General features: G+C 38.1%; 1 protein-coding gene across 5 annotated transcripts in view; it reads right to left on the bottom strand.

Annotated features, from left to right (window-relative positions):
• LDB3 (LIM domain binding 3) overlaps positions 1 to 21461 on the bottom strand; it is a 115542-nt gene that overhangs the window by 68224 nt on the left and 25857 nt on the right. For all 5 annotated transcript variants that reach the window (XM_088168831.1, XM_088168829.1, XM_014877963.2 and 2 more), the window contains exon 3: positions 9948 to 10099. In XM_088168831.1, the coding sequence (XP_088024957.1) occupies positions 9948 to 10099 (152 nt within the window). The remainder of the gene's footprint in view (positions 1 to 9947; positions 10100 to 21461) is intronic.

The raw sequence follows: 21461 nt of genomic DNA, 5'->3' as shown, positions 1-21461 counted from the left end.
CTGAATGATTGCAAGAATTTCTACTTGTTCCCACCTAAATAGATCTTTAATTGAAGAGCACTTGACTTCAATCCTGGTATTTTTGTACTCACAACAAAGGTTTATTATAAGTCAACTCCACTGAGGAGCACAACTGTTGCATAAGTCAACTGCCTGCCTAAGAAAAGGCTGCAAAGGAATTCTGTGATGCACTATCAATTTAAATTGAGTCCTCAGGGGAGCACAATATTGTACTTGCAAAGAGGTGACATGATCTAAGAGATAATAGCTTCATCTACATGGGGCTTTTTTCTGTTTCATATCTTCACCAGTCAGTGTCTATCTTTTCTAATTCTCAGGACAACCAAAATCAACATTTCTTTTTTACAGTACGCTTTTTCATTTGTCATTTTATGACACACGAGCACTTATTTACAGCTTCTTGACTATCTTAATAATTGTATCCTAGTATTTCAATGACTAGAAAATGAAAAGGCATCGAGTGCAGAGAAAGGTAATAAAGCAGATTAGAGTTAGAAATGCTTAGAAAACATTTTACATACTTTAGCTATCACCCAACTGAAATGGAGTCATTCTGGAGTGGAGCAGGTGAGCGCAGAGGAGGATGCAAAACTAAACATGTAGAATAGGGCTTCTGAGGTATATATAAATATATATATGTTTTAATGCATTAATATTCCTGAAAATTTGTTGGGGATGATGATGGGAGTGTTAGGGAGAGACATAAAAAGATGAAGTATTACTCATGATTATCAATTTGAGGCATCCATTTAATAAGTGCTAAGACATTAAAGTGCCAGTTAAACCTTCAGCTAACCAGTGCATTAGGCAGCCAAGCAGAAGCTGCTGCTTGTTTCTAAGTCTTGCACAGAAAACCTTGAGTCCCATAATACTGTGGTGCAATTCTCTATGCCCTGTCTGGGACATCAGCAAGCACTCTTAGTGACTCCAACGAGAATCACAAAAGCAAAGCCCTGAACATGTCACAGTATTTCAAACACAACTGTGATCACTCTGGTCCTAGGATCAGACCTCTCTCAGGGTATCATCTGTGCCTACAATAAAATTGAAAATTACTTCCACCAGCACTTTTGCTCTCTATATATCAATGGCAAATGCAAATATTAGCATTTGGTAGGATGACTGATTCATTATTTCTCTGCATTATGCTGCATACAGATTACAAGTTGGGCAATTACACTTTCCAGACCTAATGTTCATAGCCACAGCAAAACAAGGACAAAAGCTCGTTAGGTATAGAGGGCATCAGCCCAAAAGGGAGCAGCTGTCCAATGAAAAAGCTGTTTGGAAGTATGCAATACCTATTTCCCTCTAGAAGGAATCTGAGTCAGGCAACCACAAACATTAAAGAATAGAAAGAGAAAGTGAAAAAGAAGAAGCCTTGGAGATTTTTGTGAAAGGGAGGAAAGAAAGCGAACTGAAGCCAGTATGTGAAAAGATGAGATTTTTCCAAGGCTCTCCTGATCTCTCTTTGACCCTTTCTACTTCTCTGGCATATGCACAGTCCCTGTTGCATACTCCTAACTTCTCCCCTGCTGTGGAAAATCTCTCCTTTCCTGAATTGCCCCACATTGTGCCCCCCAGCTGGTTCCCTCCTGAATGGAGCCACTGGCTGTCAATGCCTCCATCTGCTCTTAATTGACTTGGTATTGACCCTAAAATTCCTGCATCCCAGCAGCTTCTACGGGCAAACAGGGAGGATATCCAGTATCCCTGCAGCTCTGCCCTGGGGGTGACAGCTATCCACAGAGCAGTACCAAGTATGAATGCTGAGCACATACCTGGCACTCACCCAGTACACACAGCAAGCTCCACACATCACCTCCAAGGAGCACGGACACCTTTACTCAGGCAAGTTATTCCTCTGTCTCCTCCTTCCAATCTTTGCACTGTTTTTAAAACATTTCCAAAAATTTCCTCTACATATAACTATTGAAGACTTGGGTAAGCCATTAAAAATGTGGGTTCCTACCCAGGAAATTTAATTCTGTTACAAAACTTGTTTATGCTGTCATGGGTTGAATTTAAGTGTAGATGTGTATTGCCACTAACACAGTTGAAGAAATTCATTCATTCATATCAATTTTATGTGCAGCCCAGAGCAGACAAAACCACAATACTCTTGAAAGAGTCAAAAATACCTAAATCAGTATTGATTATAAATAGGAAGCCACTACTCTCTCCAATAATAAATCGTTTAATTGCAGAGTTTGCATTGCCTAGTTATAGACAATATCAGTTAGAATCAAAAACAAGAGGCTGAAATGCAATCAGATTTATCAGAGAGAGATCAAGGCTTAATGGCATAAAAACTTCAGATATAGAAACTCACTTGGAACCTAAAGTTTGGCATAATTATTTATTATTAATTATTTAATTATTACATTGATTATTTATAATTACTGTCAGATGCTAAAAAATCTAGTTAAGGTAAACATAAATAATAAAAAAGATTTGTTCATTTAAGATCATCAGAAAAAAATGTTTGGGTTATGAAATGATCTACTACATAAAGCAAAGAATTAGTAATAATTAAGAAAGAGCAGAAGATGCATTGAATATCATACCCTGGTCTAAAGATGTGATGCAACTCTTCCCAGTAAACATAATAAATAACAGTTTTGAACAATTTAGTATCAAATACTTAAGTAATTTCTTTAGTTGAAAAATATCTGAAATGAACCAAAATTATTTTCTCTGCTTATTCTTCACCTCCCATGCAAACAGTGCACCTGAGACTTCTACTACCCCCATTCCAGTATCATCAGGGTCTTCCTGCAGTCCAGCAACTCTTGGCTTCTTAGCAGCTTCCTTATGGGTGAAAGTCATTCAGGTGCAGATTTCAAAGAAGCAATGGAGACTGATGTAGGTAGTTGCCCTAAACAGCTCCAGATTCAGGAAATCACATTCAAAATTCAAAGATATAATGATTCTCAAAATAATAGCATCAGGTTTTGCAACTGCCTTCTGTTCACTCAGAGGAGTTTAAGTGTTGTCCAAATCCAAAGAGATTTCTAACATTACACAGAAAAAGTCTGGTTTTCCCCTTACCACTGAGCATTTTCTAGAAGTTTACATTAGTTTCCTGAAGCTATTAAGTGTATTTACTTAGTTAATTTTCCTGTAAGTCCTCTTCATTGGGATGTGGACCTTACAGTGTCTTATGGCTTTCAGAGCACTTCTAATAAGCACATATGGGAGAGAAAAATTAATGAACATGGATAATCAGACCTTAACTACAGTCTACCTTATTTAGGCCTGCACTTTCTGTTTCCAAGCTAAAACACTTCAGTGAACTTTTCATTAAGATCTGTATCACAGTCTTGGACTAAAAACATAATTCTATGTTTTAAGACAAAGTGGATAAAATTAGCCAGGACTTGTCAAAAGAGTCCGTCTCCTTTGGAGGTATTTGAGGGCTATTTGGGGTTGTCATTACATCGATGCAGTAACATCCCTGGGCCAGGCTGTGCCCAGTGCTCAGCATTGCTGTGCTTCAGCAGCTACCAGCCAGGGACAGCACAGCCACCAAGAACTGCCCAACCCAACAGTGCCCAACAGACCTGTGAGAAACTATCACTGTGAGAAACAATGAAATGCCAATAATTAAGAGTTTGTGGGAGAAAAAAAAATTAGGGCAGACAGCTTTTATAGGGGTTGGTGGGCAAGAAGCACCATGGTGAAAAGGATCCAAAGGAAACCAAAAAACTCATCGGCACAAAGAGCATTTACAAGACTGATCTAGTAAAGTTTTACTAGTCACCTCAGTGTTTTACCTGATTGAAAAATTCCTCATTCCACTTCTAAAAAATACTTTGTCGTCCATTCCAATTAGCTTTAAGTGTCCAATGTACATTTTTCCATGACTTCATTTAAGCTAATCAGAATTAATAAGAAATGGTCCCAGCCTGAACAGACTGACCTTGCCGTCTGTTGCAACATTTTGGCTAACATATCTGCCTCCTCCTTGCAGGAACAGTTTGTCTGAAAGAACACAACTGCCATGTATTTACTAAACTCTGTCAGCCCACTGACTTTGGTGACATGGGCCCTTGGTACCCATCTTGATCTTTCCATGGTGAGGGAAATATAATATGTGAAAGAATTCACATGGAGATTATCTTTAGGGAATCCAGAAAATATTTCTCACATAAAACTATGAATTTTAAACTCACCTCTAAGCTGGTATTAGAGGGGGAAAAGAAAGTGATGTGCACTCTGAGAACAGTTCTAATCCCAAAGAAGAATCCTGTTGCAGTGAAAACTTTGCTGCCCTTTAAAGCCTTGGCATATATCCACAGTTTCCAGGCTCTTTTCTAAAACTAACAAGGACACTTTATGCAGTGAGTGTAAATAGCAATCCACTCAATTAAACTGCTCATGTAAGGAATATATTTGAATTTATTGCTATGACTGACACTGATACTTTATTTCATTTTCCATGGAAATAGCTGCTCATTAATTTCACCAGCACTAAATGTTACTACTCAGAGAGAGTAACTCACAGTCCTGTCCAAATGATAGCCTGACATCTGTAAACAAATCCTAATGTCCTCTCATACCTGCATACAGAGGCAACTGGGCACACAATGGGAATCACCTCTATTTCATACAGAGAGGGAAGACCAACTCTCTCAGTAATACAGTGGAGCTTCCTTAACCCAGTAGTGGGATATATCTTTTTTAATGATTTAGGCATATAGAACCACCAGTAGGAAGGAAAAAAACCTTGGCTATTTGGTGGCAGATGACTTAGAAGTTCTAGAGTCACATGTCTAAGCAAAATAAGCTAACCAGTATGGCATGTCATATCCACCATCAGTGTTCTTTTTTCTACTAATCTGCTTAACATTTTCAATAGTCCAACTAGTTCAGACTCTGCTTTCATCAATATTGCATATATAGTTCCAATTTACCCTGAACTTAGACAGATATAATTTAATTCTTCTGAGTGTAAATGCAGCCCTATTCTGGTTCTGATTTAAATGGGCCCATCAGCAGACTTAAAACATGCACAGAATTGGTTATTACACCCAGCATCAGACAAAAGAAAGCAGTTTACAATAACCACCGAGTTCCCCTTGCTTGCAGTTTGCTGTCACCACATGCTTTATTTATAATAGGCCTGAAATAAATACTGTAGGATCAGCCAACTTTTGGTGCTGCACAAAAAAGGAAAGCCATTAAATATTGACCATAAGTCTCTCATAGCCTCGCCCCTGACACTTTCCCTTTCAATAGAGAAAAGAATTATTTAGCTCATGATTTTCCAGCAAAAGACAGCCAATGGTGACTGTCTGGAAGCAAAGGGTAGCATCACTGGCGTGCCCTGGGAGGGGGAAGTTTTGTCAATGTGCACCAGGCACAGAAGTCTCCACCTCCCCTGCTCCTCTCCAGCAGCACAGTGACGCCAAAGCGGAGCCTTAGAGTGACACAGGAATGTTTGTGCCAGCAGAATGAGGCACACTCATGTTACAGCACTTTCCAAAACTAAGCCAGTACATTTGGTGAATCCTTTCCAAGGAAGCTGATCATATTACTTGAGTTAAGATCAAATGAATGTTGTGGATGCTCCAGTGAAACATGTTGACAAATATGCTGCTCTCTTTTTGCATTTGCTGTGCTTTTAAAAAAGAAACCCATTTGTATGTAAAAAAGAAACCCATATACAATAGACTTTGCATGCATTTTGTTTTTCACTGTGAACTGAATACAGCACAACCCAATGTTTATGGCCTAATATCTGTGGGACAGACAGACAGTTAAAGACGAACTTTGGCCTAGAATTAAAATGCCTGAGGGCAGCTGTGTAGCTCAAGTAACTGATTAGAAACTGATACTGAAAAATGACTGAGAACTGAACTCCAGGAGGTCACAAAAAGACTAAAAGCAAACCAATGTCTTTTTCCACCCCAACCCAGGCCATTATAGAGTATGATCACAGCCTTTCAAAACACAGTCCAGCAGAATCAGCACCAATCCCCCCCTCAGTACACTAGAGCAATGCAGGTTTCTAAGGAATAAACTGCATCTACAGAGGTATGTAACTTTTTAGAATATTAGCCTGGTTTGCCCGAGTGCCTCATGGGAGTTCTGCTGAGTAATACTACACAGTGCCAAAGACAGTTCTTTCCTACTCCTCTCACTCCCACTCTTTTCTTCAGCAAAAAAGAATTCATCTCTTAGATGCACTTGGTCCTCTAAACTTAAGGAAGCAGTGCTAGTCTGAAGGGTCCCAGATATTCCCACATCACTGGATCACAGGGGTACCTTTCTCCAGGCACAGTCCAAATACTTCAACTTCCTGGCACTTGCCCATCTGCATCTTTTAGCTTCCCAGAAGCAGCAAAGGGAGGCACGCTGCAGGGTCTAGAGAAATAAGCAGCCAGACAAAGCAGCTCAAGCCACTAACAAGTTCTGGCTGCCTGATCAAACCTCTGGCATAGCTTCCAGTCTAATTTTGTGGGTTTATGTGAAAATGTAGCATGGGTGAGGTGATAAGAACAAATAAAAGAGGGAGTTTAGGGAAGGAAGTTGTCAGAAAACACTTGACATCCACAAATTTCTGAACCCATGGCTGAAATATGGAGAGCTCCACTCAGGCCATCACTGAACATTCCTGGAAGATCCATGTTAGCGTGCCTTGAACAGTGCAGGTGCTACTTAAATTAAAACTAAATTAATATTGGAAATCACAGAATCCTACTGTTTAGGCAGGCAATGAATGGGGGCTCTTAATACTTCCCTTTTTTCTATGATTGATGCCTTGCAGTTGGATGTCCTGCACAAGTGCTGACACCATGTACAGCTTTTCTTGACAGCCAAATTAAAATAATAACCTGTTCCCCACCCTGAAAAAAGCTCACAGGGAAGGAAGTGTTATAATAAAAGTGAGTAGCAGCAAACACTGTCTTAACTGTCAGGTTATAAACAATGCTCATGAAACCTTCACGGCCACGATCAATAAAGGGAAAGGCCATCGCTCTTGAGAGCCAAGAACCATTAGAAAAATAAAAAGCTTTCTATCTCAGAACATTTATGTTGAGATTTCACATTCCACTGCTTCTTCCATGGCCTTACAGATTAAACAAGGAAGATCAGTTCTATTCCAGTGCTGCAACAGCAAAAGCAAGCCACAGATTTTCTGGTGAGGCATTCCATGACCTTGAAACATATTCTGTAGAGCCATGTGAGTACTTCACATACATGTCCTATATCATCACAATTTAGGGCTTAAGTTTTCCTATCACAATACTCAATCTCCTAATGCACATGTGTGCCTTTTCCATTGGAAAGGATGTCCAATCCTTCCAAACTTTTACACAAATAGGATAAGTGAGTACTTCCATCTCTGTGCTCTTTATGGCAACTAGGGCTGTTTTTCCATAGTAGTGGAACACTCCGCTCCAGTTTCACTGCTGCAAGCCACATCTAAAAAAAGTCAAAGTGATCTCTTAGCACAGTCATTTTCCTGGTAACCACGTCCCAGGAGATTTTGTCTCTCTTCTGTCTTCTTATTTGGTTGAAAGTTACTATTCCTTGTCACTGCTACCTTCTTTTCATGTTAACTGTTATTCTTTTCACCAAACCAATAGTGGTAAAATTTTTTGCTGAAAAAAGGATATCACATTGTAAATTTTGGGCAGGTGACTGAACTGACAATCTTTCTGTCCTTAGGTAAATTAACCCATTGGTGTCCAGGGGAAAAAATATTTTTTAAGGCAAGATTCATATAACTTCCTGAATATAGTGGAGATGCCTACTATTCAAGACATTTGATCTTTAATAGGGTTCTACACATGCATTAGCTGGCCAATATCACCTGCTGCTAGGGTTTAGCTTTATAAACTCTGAATTGTGCAAAGCAAAGCTAGCTTAATGCCTCTGAGTACAAGTTTTTGAATAGCCTCATGTCACCTAAGGAAAAAAAGATTTAAAAAAATTATTTTTCAGTCTTTTCAGTCTTCTCAATGAGGCTGAGCGGGTCACCAAGGCAAACTAATAGCTCACATCATAAAGCAGCTGAAGAGGAGAGTCCATTAATTATATAAGTTCAGAGCAAAAACATGATCTGAGGAAGTTTTCATTTGCTAAAAAAAGCTAGTTTATGAACTATTTTTGTTTACTAGTATTTCATTCTACTTTATGCCATTTTCCTTCTTTTCAAAATGGGTCATAGTTCATCTGCATCTATTATCTATGCAAGCTTTTTTCAGTCAGTGGAACACTCCATTACTGCTTTCTTTCATTGTTCTTTAGCCATGTAACTCGAGTACCTGAATTATATATTATTGTTTCGGAACCAAAAGATAGGAAAGGCCATAAAAAAATAGAAGAAATGGTAAATAGAGATGAAAGCAATTAATAAAGGTAATTCCACTAGGATTTTATTTTTTTAAATGATGTGGCTGCTAGAATTGCTGGTGTCATAATTTAGAGGTCAGCAAATAAAAAAGCACAATGATTACTCAAATCAAATATCCCTGGCAACACCTGATCAAAATTAATGTTTTAAGTGACTTATCTCTGTGATATGTATTAGGATAATCTGGATTTGTTGATCACGAATTTGGAAATCCTTCTTCTGTGAATAAGAAGAACTGTTGGTTTGTAGTTTTAAACCATTTATGCCAGGCCATAGAGGCAGACACTGGAGAACTTTTCAGGTGCAATATTCTGGAAAATTAATACCAAATGTATAATAACCCAAAGCACAATAAGAAATGTTCTCTCTCAATGCAAAACCACAAAGGTTCGACAGAAAAGCAGACAGACATTCTAAAACAATCAGAAAGGATTTTTCTTAACTTTCAAATAAAAAAGTACTCAGAACAATCTAAATCTCTGTAAAAAAAGATATCATACATATATTTGTAATGACACTGTCACTCAGAGTGATGAAAGAAGGCGCTGGAGTGGGTGATAGAATGAGAATTCAACTACATGCATCAAGGTAGTGATTTTTCTACTCTACCTGGAATATTTAAAGGCAAAGTCATGGGGGAAAATCAGCCACACATTTTACTTTTTAGTACCCTGTCCTGTCTTGGAAACTTCATCTAAAGTCCTTACGCTCTTAGTCTGTTCCTGATATTGATTATCTCCACTGCATATTCATGTATGAGATTCTTTGGTATATTCTCAGAAATTTTACTTCCACATTACAGTCTACTTTCTGTACTTCTCTTTGCCTACCCTGTACAAAAGTTATCTTCTTCACAATGCAATAAAATTAGCAGCTACTTCTCTTTCTATAATTATGGAGCTTTAAATATTAATGCATTTATTACAGAAATCCTCTGTGCAAGGTTATCTAATTTGAGAACAAGTTTCCGTGGAAGCAATATTAACCAGCAGAAGTTAAAAGTCCTATTAACTGCTTTCTTAATGGCAACTTTTATCACATCTCTGATAAAAATCTGTCCTCTCCATGTTCTACTGCCTCCCTTTCCTGCACTTGGGCTACACTTTTCTTCATTCAGTCAGATGCAGAGTAGACTTTCAAACTCAGGTGTCAGACCATTAGCATAAATTCTCATGAAGTTCCTCCCAAGCACTCGTAACACTCGTTCTGATTGTTGTCTCTAGAACAGTTGTTAATAAATTAGCTAAACTAAACTGTGTTGCTTACATGAGAATAACCAAAAGGAACATCACTGTTGGATTCATTTAACAGAAGCTTGAATGGACATGAGATTACACCTGTTTCAATAGGCTAAATCCCACACAGATACACTCAACATAACCGTTTGATTTCTATAGGAATCCATGCTGACTTCTACAAGAATCAGAGCAGATTTTGGCTTTTCATCTCATATCTGTGCCATAAGAACTTCAAATAAATCTAGCAGACAGGGATAAAACACTTGCAACCTTCAGTCACAAGTTTCATGGGAATGCAAAGGGTTTAAGTTATACCAACATACTTCTGCAGAGTGAGGCTCAGGTTGTGGCTGGCTGATTTGATCTTGTTCTGGGCCTCCAGGTGGGTCATGCTGTCAGTGTTGACTCCATCAATGGCCACGACAAGGTCCCCCTGGTTCATCTGTGACTGTGCTGCCTTGCTGCCAGGGGTGATCTGTGTGGGAAAAGACAAAAGAAAGTCTTATTCTGATAAGTCATTCTGTATCCAAAACAGTTGAAGAACTTGCCCAGAATTATGCTACAGAATAGATACAGCAAAATATACACCAGTAGATACAACAATAGTTGCATCCATTACTGTGTGGGTGAAAAATCAAAATTTATGGAAATTAAACAAATCAAAGTTAACTCACGCTTCTGCAAAGGTCCACGACACCATCTACTTGTTGTTACTTCCATTTTGAGAGGTTAAGCCCAATGTAGTGGTTCCCTTACCACCTATTATCACCATCTCAAGGGGATAATTATCTCTATATAGCAGCAGTATATAGACATTACTCAGAAGCAGAAAACTAATGAACCACGGTCCACTGCATGATTTTATTGTAGTTTTCCTCCTAAAAGCCATTTTCCCCAAATTAATCCATTTTATTGAGGAAAATGAATGCGTGTGAGTGGCCTCAGGCACACTTTGTTTCTTTTATAGCAAGCTTTAGAGGAAATGCTTAACCTTACCCATATACAACTGCAGCTCCATCACCAACACAGATTGCTATGTACCCATCTCACCAAGCTGTTGGACCTCACACCATCAGACAAATTTTTATGAACACACCAGAGCTGTCCTCTGCTTTCAGCACCCAGTACATAAAGAGCATGATATAAGCTATAGGTCTTTGCTTTTAGAGACTCACTTCCTTACATTCCTCACTAAAAACCCCAAAGATAATCTAAAATACTACAACGGAGGCTGTATTCAAAAATTCTGTGCTTTTAGTAGAGTGAATACAAAAGCAAGATGTGTTTGATTATGAGCCAAAAGTCCCCTGCGAATTCAGCCAGGCTGAAACCATGAAGTTAAATTTCTAGGGAAACCAAAACTCAACACAAATTCAAACACTTCTAAGTGTTAAGTGAAATTCCTTAACTTGCCTTCCTTAATACAACCTCAAAACACCTATAAATTTATACATACTAAAAAAAAATAAAAAAATTTCTTTCCAAATCAATTCCCTAGACTGTTTATTCATGCACTTTACTGGCAAAGGCAAATAAACACAAAAAAGAGAAAAGTCCTTTCTTAACACGCTGTTAAAGGTGCTCAGTATTGAGGCCAGAAGTCCAATTGACAGCATAGTCTGACAATGGGAGGTGTCAGTTTACTAGAACACTAGCTCTAGTATCAGAGTGCTAGAACACACAGCACCCTGGATAGTCAGACTACTTAAAAGTAAAGATTAATTTGGAATTAAGCACTGTAAAGATTACTTTGGAATTAAGCACTGTAAGAAGTTCCCAGAACTGATTTGACAGGAAAAGTTTTAATACCTTTTCATTTGAGATAGAAGTAATGGCTTCTGTATTTTTTCTGAGTGAAGGACAGCCACAGATAAAACGTTCTCATGCAAGCAGAGTTGACTGATAATGGCAGTACTGTTCCCCCATATATTTTCCTGATGTTAAGGAATCGAGAGATGGTGAAATATTTTGTGGTAGCTTCAAAGACAGAGTTTTATTCTGCTGTCTAATGAACCCTCACAAGAAACAAACCAACCAAAACAAAAAAACCCAACAACAAAAATTTATATTACAACATAGTTTTCCTAACCTGTTTTACAAACATTAGCTTCTATACATTTAATTGACTTGCATTGTGCCAAGTACACAGAATCCAGAAGCCCATAAAGAATATGGATTATTTGTACACCCACATGTATTTGTATAGTTACTCAAAGATCCTTCCCTGCTCAGTCCTACAAACACATCAAGAAACAAAATCTCTAATAGAAAAAAAGAATAGAAAAGAAAGGGCAAAAAGCAAACCAAAGCCAAACTCAGACAAATGAGTCAGTAAGCTTAAATTCACCAAGTAGGACACTTCATTTATTTTAAAAAGGATAATTTGAAAAAGACTGATCTTCACACATCACTTTTCTAAGACACCACTTTTAACCTCCTCATGAAATATACAAGTTCTTGCCACAGAATATTAACTGTGCGATGCTGGCTCCAAATTCTGGGATACTCTCCCCAACATACACCTTTTTCTTGTCAAAAACAAAGACTGGTTTTTGAACATCAACCCAGTTCCTGAAAGTCAAATGTCTGCCCTAATGTGGGTATTCTTACTCAACACAGCTATCTCTCCTTCTATTGCTCAGTGATGCCTCAAACAAAGTAAGCTCAGAGAAGCAGATCTTCCACAGCCAGGATAATGCACTCTAGATCTGGGGCTAGTTTAACACAGCTCTAACTCACTGGCTCCCCTCTCACTTTCTCTGACTTCTGCTTTTAGTAGCCTTGCATGTAATTGCTATGCCTTAAAATAAAGACACAGCAAATCCAATCCTCCTAGAATTAGAGTCAATTTAGAGGGAGGAGATAGTTGTAACGAGTGACCTAATGTCACTTCTCCGAATGGAATATTTTCTGCCTAAAACTTTTAGAAAACACAACCTAAATGACAAAAACATTCATCAAAAGACTCTCTCAAACAAAAAGTTCTCAGTAACTCTGAATTTGTGATTTACGTGACTTTCTTACTTTGCAACACTTTTTCTGAGGCAAAGAGCTCCAGGAGAACCATACTGTGAAAGACAAGGAAACAGTCACAATCATGGATCAGCCAATTATTACTTAAAAAGGAAATGAAAGGGATTCGACTTCTTCAACTAGGTATAAGGGTAGCAAATTCTGGTTAGGATTTTTTAATATAATTGTTTTTTTTTCCAATTCCCTGTCAGGGGACAGCACTCCACTGATGTCACTTTACCTCTAAAACTCAGCTTATCCTTACTTCACAGGCAGCAAGACTTCCAAGTAAAAAAGATTGATCAATTTATTGTACCCACAATTCAGACAAATATCAGGAAAGAATTACTTCTCATGGTCTTCCCACTGGCTAAAAGCACACTAGATTATTTGATCCTGTAGATTTTTATATAGAAGGCATTATTAAAGACCAGATGCATAATCTGTACGAAATGTGAAAATCAAAGTACAAAACTACATGTATTTTAGTATTTGAGAACCCAAGAGACATCTCTGTGAGAATTCCAAGTCAAGCCACAGCATGCATTTCCAGCAGACATCGAGAACAGTCAGTAATTGTTGCAAACAAAATAATAGAGTACAGATGGAGATACAGGGCAGACAGATCTGAAGTGTCAAGGCACATTCAAGACTATCTTGTTCCCATTTCTAAATATCCAACTGAAAGGAATGGAATGCAAAGAGTTTATCTTTTATCTGTTGGTATTTTCCTTTGAAAATTCATCTCTGATCTACTAAAGCATTTACTAAGTATAGTCACAAACAGAAAAGAGCTGTGTCTTTCTAAAATCTTCGGTAACTATTTTCTATTTTAAAATTTTTTTTTGAAAATATTTTTGAAGGACAAATGCTAATTAAACCTTATAATTAGACTGGAAATCCAGATCTGCCTACACAGCAAATTCTACTTCGCTCTTATCTCAGCCTCTCTTCTATTAACAGAAGTAACAGATTTAGAGAAATTTATTACTGTCAAGGATAAATATGCATTTTTCAATTTGACCACCGATCTTTTTTTTTCCCCTAAATCTCTGGGCAAGTTCTAGACAGAATGATTTCAGAAAACCTCATAATAGTCTTAACTCACTTGCTCTGGATTATAACACAGCTTCCAGTTGCTAGGTGCTGCAAATGCCTTTATTTAATGCTACAGTGAGAAGTTCATCAGAGTTTCAGGGTACAGCTATTTCTGTCAATTGATTTACAAAATCCAATCCAGGGTACCACCAACAGATGTAATTTTAATAGTAGTTCTTTAGTGCCTCAAGTCCAAGCACAGATGTCATCTTGAAAAGCCAAACATTTCACCTCTCTCAGAAAAGCAGAGGAATATGTGCTGCTTCAAAGATGTGAATTTCCAGCCCTCACAAATTTCCTACAAGACAGACATCTGACTCCAGCATCTCCAGCTTAAAGCAAGTTGGCAGGCTGGAAGTATCACACATTACTTTCTACACACTACAGAGAATTCTTGGAATTCTTACTACACTCTGTTGTGAGCAGATCTGTACACTGCGTGAATATATAGTGCCACAGTGACAGCTGTACACTAAAAAAACTTGTCTGCTCTGGGTTCACAGTAAATACTACTTAGCAAGAGCTCTGGGAGGCAGTGTACAAAGAGCAGCTGCTGCACCACCTTGAGAACTGCACATGTTGCCAGCCAACCCCCCTCAACTCCACTCCAAAGGGAAGAGATAGGGATCAGGCAGCATTTGAGTGGATGAGTGTTCAAATACTAATGAGAATGCTTGTATAAACAGATGGATGGACACAGTTTTCCTACCCCCAAGGAACTCCTAAATTACAAGGCAGACAAAAATACATAGGAAGGCCTACACAAATGAGTAGCTGTTAATATAACCTGCAGCATTAGCCAGGCCCTCTTCTTTTTCCAGCACTTGAGCTATGCCTGACTCCATCCTGACCTCAACCCCAAAATCAACAACTTATATGTTCTACTTCTCATTTGAGAATAACGTTTCAGAAAATCAGATATTTAGTAGCACTAGAAATATGCAAAAGCACAGGGAATGAATACCCTCTCCCCTTGAGGATCTCTGGAATAAAAGAAATCATTAAAAGATAATTTTATTTCCCATAATCAGAAAATCAGGGACTATAATGTGTTCTTACAAGAAAAGGATTGGACAGAGACTAAGGAATACTAGAAAACACAATATGCTTCCTCTATAGAGAAAACAGCATTTAAATCTCCCTCCACTATATTTATGCAAGTATTTTTTGCACAGAAGATTCCAACAAAACTCTCAGAGTCATTCTAAGCTCTGAGGCTCTAAGTGCCTGCAAAACCTCCTTGTTTTACATACAGGAGCATGACCTAGTGAAAGGAGAGACATGCTTTGAGACCCCACTGCAGAACAGTTGCTGAATGCCCACACGAATCCAAGCAGTTAACTCTGGACCAGAGACATCTCTTCCTCTCCCATAGCAAGAAAGTTAACTGAGGAAATTTATATTTTTTTCCCTAAATGAGTCACTTGCCATCCCTCTCCCCACAATAAGAGCGTAGGAGCTCTAAAGGGAAAATAATGCTTTTTCTCAGAAAACAGAAATCAATTTTGGTCAAGAAAAAAATGAAAGTGAAAAGAAAATGAATAAGACCCACTGGGGTAAGTCATCAGGCAGAAATTCACCATTTCATTTGACACATTGCCAGAAGGGACGTAAAAAAACATAAAAAAGAGAAGAAGCAGCCTAGATAACATATACCATAAAGCAAGCTTATGACTTTTATACCTTTCTGTGTCATATAAAAGAGCTAAGTAGGCCAAATTAAATGTGAAGACAAGACTAGGAAACCCAAAACTAACATTCTTGCATGTATCACTAACCAAACCTAAGGAAAACTTCCATTTTGTGGCAACCATATGCTTAAACAATATGTCTCATTGTTTTCAATTCACTATTGGGCTTTAATGTTGCTTTTTCCCCCTCCTTTCTGTAGTGCTTCTTTTGTTGCTTTGGTTCAGCTTTTTCTTTTTGTTTTTAATAAGACAACAAGGACTGCCTAAAATGAACACTCATGGCATGTACAAAATATGCCACTGACACCTTGAAGAGATTCCATTTATACTAAACAGAGCTGCACTGGCAAGTTGCAAAGACATTCTGAAGTGGCCTCTCAGGCTCTGCTTCATCTATAGCTAGGAAGGGAGATTACAATACCCAAAATAGCTCTAATCTACCTCTCTCGGTTACCAGGAATCACAACGCCACAGCAGTACAGAGATTTTGTGGGATGAACAGTAAAGCACTTACAACTCAGGACACCCTGTGCTGAAATCTGTACTCCAACAGCAGAAGGACTAGGGGCACTCAAACCAGCCAGCTCACCTCAGTCTCAGGAGTGCCAAGCCAGGCTGGAGCAATACCACCTTAATAACACCAAAAATTTCTCTTACACTTAACATCACTCACAAGGCTGCTTTTCATGCACAATATATAGTCTCTTCAAGGAAGAAGACAGACAGGTGATAGCCCTTTCTGCCACCTAACTAGACTCAGGTGATGAAAATAAGCCAAATGTGAAAGACTTTCAGCTGTGAAATGAAAGGAAGCATATAGGCAATGCTTAGGGAATTGCCCTAGGCAATGCTTTGGGGGATGGTTGGAGAGGCAGTGTGAATACATCTGTTCCTATTTGGAAGATAATTTCATTCCCTCCCCCACTTCCACTTTATCTGATGGAAAAATTTGCAACCCTTTGTTAAAAAATAATAAAAAACACCCCAATATTGTGGACTTTGCAGATTAGCTCATTAGAAGTATAGTGCTCTATCTTACAGCAACTATACAGATGATAGTAAAAGAGTGGGTGTGGCTTTTTAATAGGATATGTTGGTGTAACTAGAAGGTTACATAGCTCTTTACATCGTGCATGATATGAGTAATAGTAATATCTCTTCTCCCAGTCTATCCAAATATAGCTGCTAGATCTATTCAGTCTGTTCTCAGTCAGCATCACACACTGTGCTCAGATTGTGTGTGCTGTGTATTTCACAGGAATTAAATGGAAGCAAAGAGGTGAGTCATATAATGACAGATGTTGATTGTTTTGTTACAACAGGTTTTGAGAAACAAGTGACTGAGTTCTTATTTGTTATCATGTAGTTTAATAACCTGAATGCAAATCAAAACCAAGAATAAACTGAGTGCCTGCAGGATCAGAACAGCCAAGTTTCTTTCAAGGTTCCCCATCTTCTTCCCTGCTTCTCCTTTTCAAATTTGAAGTCGTGTAAAGGCAGTTGCATATGGTGGGATGCTTCTTTGTGTTTCAAGCAGACAGATCTCAGTCATCAATATTGCCTCCTACATTTTCAGCTACTTGAATTCTACATTCTGTGCAGCTTTTTAACCTGCTCACAGAAACACAATTTGTCTTGTCTCCCCCTACAACCATTAGCAATAAACTGAGAGGTTTATGTCTTGCTATTGGTCGCTATGGTAAGATTTCCTTTTTTTCAAGTTCATTCTGCTTATGTATTTCACCATATGTATGATCACGGTGCTTTATAACTTTGAAGGTCCTTTGATTGGTCCAGCAACAATAAGTGCTGACTAAAAAGTCATTTGAGACAATACTGAGAGGTTTAGTTTGGCAGTTAGTGCCTTCAGCCACTTCTGATATTAAGCAACTTAAAATAGCTTTCACTTTGAGCAAGTCCTGAGGTAGTAGCACAGATATAACTGATGTGTGACTCTTCTGCTCCTGCACATTTGTAAATTAGGGTACTTATTAAATGGATGCAAACTTACATTTAATTGTTCTTTAAATGCATTTGTTTGAGTTGTTTTTGTTTCTGGCCACCAGAATACTAGGGGAGTCATTCGTCCTCTTCTCACTAAAATACAGGCTGCCAGTTTGACACAGCAAACAGCAGTCCTGCTCCTAGACCAGAAGTATTTAGTGTTGAGCTCTGTACTTCACCTACAGAGGCTAGAACAGCATAGCACACACCAGCTGGCAGCTGTATGAAGGAAGATGAAATGTAACACATGTCTACAGTGACTGAGGTGCTGAATCAGAACCAAACTTTCAGGAAGTGCACTTGGTATGATGCCCCTACTTTCACAGCTAAGGTTTTAGGAGGCCATAGTGCCCAATGTGAGCCTGTTCCAAGTGGAGGGCCCAGCATTAACTGCCAGCACACAGCATCGATACCTCCCTAAACACTTTATCCACAGGAATAACTGTTTCGTACCTGCAGCATTCATTGAAGCTGTGAGAGAATAAACAAAAGCACAGGCTTCAAACTTCAGAGAGTGAAGAATTTTTAAAATCAAAGTTAATAAAACAGAATAGAAGCAAAGTTCCCCTAAGAAAGTACAATGCCAATTTCTTCTATAATAGGCTGTATCCTGTTTAGTGCATAACCTGATATCCCACCAGGCATCCCAGTAGGATCCCTGGAAATTTGAAGACGTAGCAAGTAAAATAAAATTTTCACACATTTAACACGTACATACACTTTTAGATGGAAGCTAGGAAATTGTAGAGATTGAAGATGTTTCTTGTACCTGTTAAAATGTAATGACTTAAACTTTGTTTTCCTAGTGGTGTTCAGTTGAATACAGAGAGGCCACTTCCCTTGGGAAACCACAGGAACATGTTTGCTTAAGAGGAAATAATCTGAATGTATTGATAGAATCTCAAATCTAAAAGGGAAATCTTGTTAGGTTTTTATGTTAAAGTAACACAACCTGAACTTTTAAAAAGGAAGGATCTTGTTTTTCTTAATTTTCAAATACAAAAGCATCTCTAAGGAGGAATGTGGCTATTGCTAAGGACAGGGATTGAGCTTTATTGATAGTATGATGATGCCAACAGTGGTTTTGGGCATTTTAACCCATTAAATTATTGGGTACATCAATCTTCAAAGATGTCCAACTGAAAGCTTGCATAGTATAACAACACACACACGATTTTATTTGATAAAGAACAATCCAGTGAAATAGTTGGTTCTGGAAGGTAAAAGCATCTCTCTAGGTTGATTTTACATCTATTAGCTTTATAATCCTGCCTTGCATAAATGCAGTATCTTGTCACACATTTCCCAGTGGCTTCAGTGAGCAGAGCAGTATTAAGCTGACAAGTTTTCAAAATGTGATTTTCTGTGGGGTTTTTTTGCAAATAGTATTTTCCATAACTCTCCAATTAAAAAATTATATGACTTTAGAAAGTCTTCTTCTTTACAGACAAAATAAAATAATAGTGCAGACAGTATGTTGCAACAATTCATTTCTATCTGTAGTTAAAGGCTATTTAAAACTCAAAATATAAGAGAGTCAAATTAATAAGATGGAAGAGGTATCATTTTTTGAGAAAGACACATTAATTTTTGGTTCAACTACCAATGTTTGTTTAATTTCTGGTACAAAAGAAGTCAGATCAGCTAGCTGTGCTATACATAAAAGTAACCTAAGCTGAGAATCTTCTTTCTCCACAGAGTACTGCTTCATTAGCTCCCCTTCCCAGACTGCACCATTTTCTAAGGAGAATTGGAAGTAAACATCTTTTACAAAACATTACACAAAAAACAAAGACATTATGTTATGAAAATTTATCAAAAGTCTTCATTAAACACAATTACTGTTTATGAGCCAATACATCCTGAAAAGAACAACTGAAAATACTGCTAAGAAAATGCAACATCAAGAAGGGTATACTGAAATAAAGTTTTAACAGGAATGCCCCATAAAGTTCAGAAGCCATAAGCAGATTTAGAAGAAGGTTATTTAAGAAATTAAAGAACTCAACTAGTAAATATTTGCATATGGTGAATGTCTCTTCATTTAAAGTGGTCTTGAATTGGAAGATCCAAACAATGGCATTCACCTCCATTGCACCACGTCTTCTATTTTTATGCCCAAGTTTCAGAATTAAACTTGATTCAAAAATTCCCAACAACTAGAAGACAAGCTATTCCTGGGGATATTTCATTCTAGAGAAAGGCAGGAGTTTGTAATCTCACAATTCTTAATTCAGTAGAGTGCAGAGTGCATGCAGCCTCAATTATCTTTGGAGAAAGTACTGGGTTTCTATTTGTATTTTGTGCAGCCTTGTTTGTGCTGACATGTTTTGAATTCCTCATGGAGTTAGCCAGCACAGGTGTGTGTGGAGGGGGATTCCAGCTTGCAAAGCCTATGATCATAACTGGCACTTGAAAGAAGGTATTAAGGCAGGAAGAGAATCGTGATCAGTTTCCTCTCCAGCTGGCATCCTGTTATGGACAGGCCTTCCCCTTCTGTGCTATTCACCCTGCTGATTAACAGGTGAGGGTTAGAAAGCTTTGTCTTGTTGGGAATGCTAAGACATATCCCATTTAATACATCCTTCAACTTGATTTTGTGCTACATTCCAGAGGCTCAATTGAAAGCACCCATCGTTTTAATTACAGAGAGCAAAGTGGGCACCCATCAATTGTGAATGAACACTTTCTGCCAAACCAAAAGGCTCCTGCAAAAAGCAGCTTGCAGATCTGTGGTACTGATATTGCTGGTTAGTGAAACTTTTACCTGTTAACTTGGGGACCAACGTTTCTGCCAATTCCTTTTTAGGTATTCTGCTTCTTCCTGTTTTATCTCATCGAGATTTGGTGTTCACCACTTACTTGTGCAAGCAGCAAGAAGAGAATGCAGTGTTTTTTTCTAGAGCATGTATGTTTAAATTGAGTGTCTGAAAAAGGGCCTTGAAGATGCTGACTACATATATTCCCCCAACTCTCACTCCTCTGTACATTCCTGTTTCTTTCAGGTGACTACCCATGCTTGGAAGCATGAAATATTTCTACCAGTTTGATAGCACAATTAATGCTTTAAGAACTTAGTGTGGGTATTCCAAAATGGGTTAAACATTCATATCTAATAAATATTCTTAGGTAACAAAAGTTAGGAGCATAAATTATGTGAAAATCATCATTAGCCTGCTCGGGATACTTAACTAGGCTTTAGAGAGAAGAATATGGTTCTGATTCTTAGTTTAAGATACACATTCATGCTTAGTTCAGAGCATAGCTCCTTAAGGATCATTAGGCTGTGGAACTTATGCAGAAATAACAGAATTATTCTGCAGGGTGCCTCACTTCCATTTCAAAGTTGTACTTTTACTTTAATTTCTTTAATGATAGGTGCAGACATTTTTCTCTGCACTGCAAGTAGAGGCTGTAATGAGCTCCATACCTAGTCACAATGAGTTTCTAAACTCTGCTTGTCCAAATTAGGAATTTTCCTCTCCTGTTCCAGAGTAAATACACTAATTATGATAATCTGGTTGTGTATTTTGTTAAGGAATAAATGTTCACAGGATATCTATTTAAATCCATGGAAGGAATGCAATCAAGTTCAGAATTTGCCTGAATAGTATTTTCCTTGGCTACATTAGACACTGACTTCTGCAATGGAGCATGTCAAAATAATTAGTTTGGAAGAGGCAGCAAGAAAGTTGTCATTTGACCAAGAAAGAATTTCAGAAGGTCTAAGGTGGTCTGACTTTCTGTGTCCAGTTTTTCTTTTTCCCTTCATTTGGCACCAAATAAATTGCTGAACAATGAATTGTACAGATGAGAAAATATGACAGTTACTTTAACCGGGATTCCTGCTGCCAGTGAAACCATTATTTGCCTAATACAAATGAGGAATGAAAGGAACACAGAAAAAAGTTAACCCTCCACTTTGATCCCAAATGAGGACTTAGTTAAACTGCAGGACAATGAGCTTCATCACTGTATTTTGTCATCAAGCAAACATCTGAATGACTAAATTAAAGTGACATTTTGGACTGC

This window comes from Sturnus vulgaris, chromosome 8 (genome assembly GCF_052056855.1).
Source record: "Sturnus vulgaris isolate bStuVul1 chromosome 8, bStuVul1.hap1, whole genome shotgun sequence".
In the NCBI taxonomy this organism is placed as follows: domain Eukaryota; kingdom Metazoa; phylum Chordata; class Aves; order Passeriformes; family Sturnidae; genus Sturnus; species Sturnus vulgaris.
Note: the sequence above shows the minus strand (reverse complement) of the source record. Positions and strands in the feature narration are given on the sequence as shown.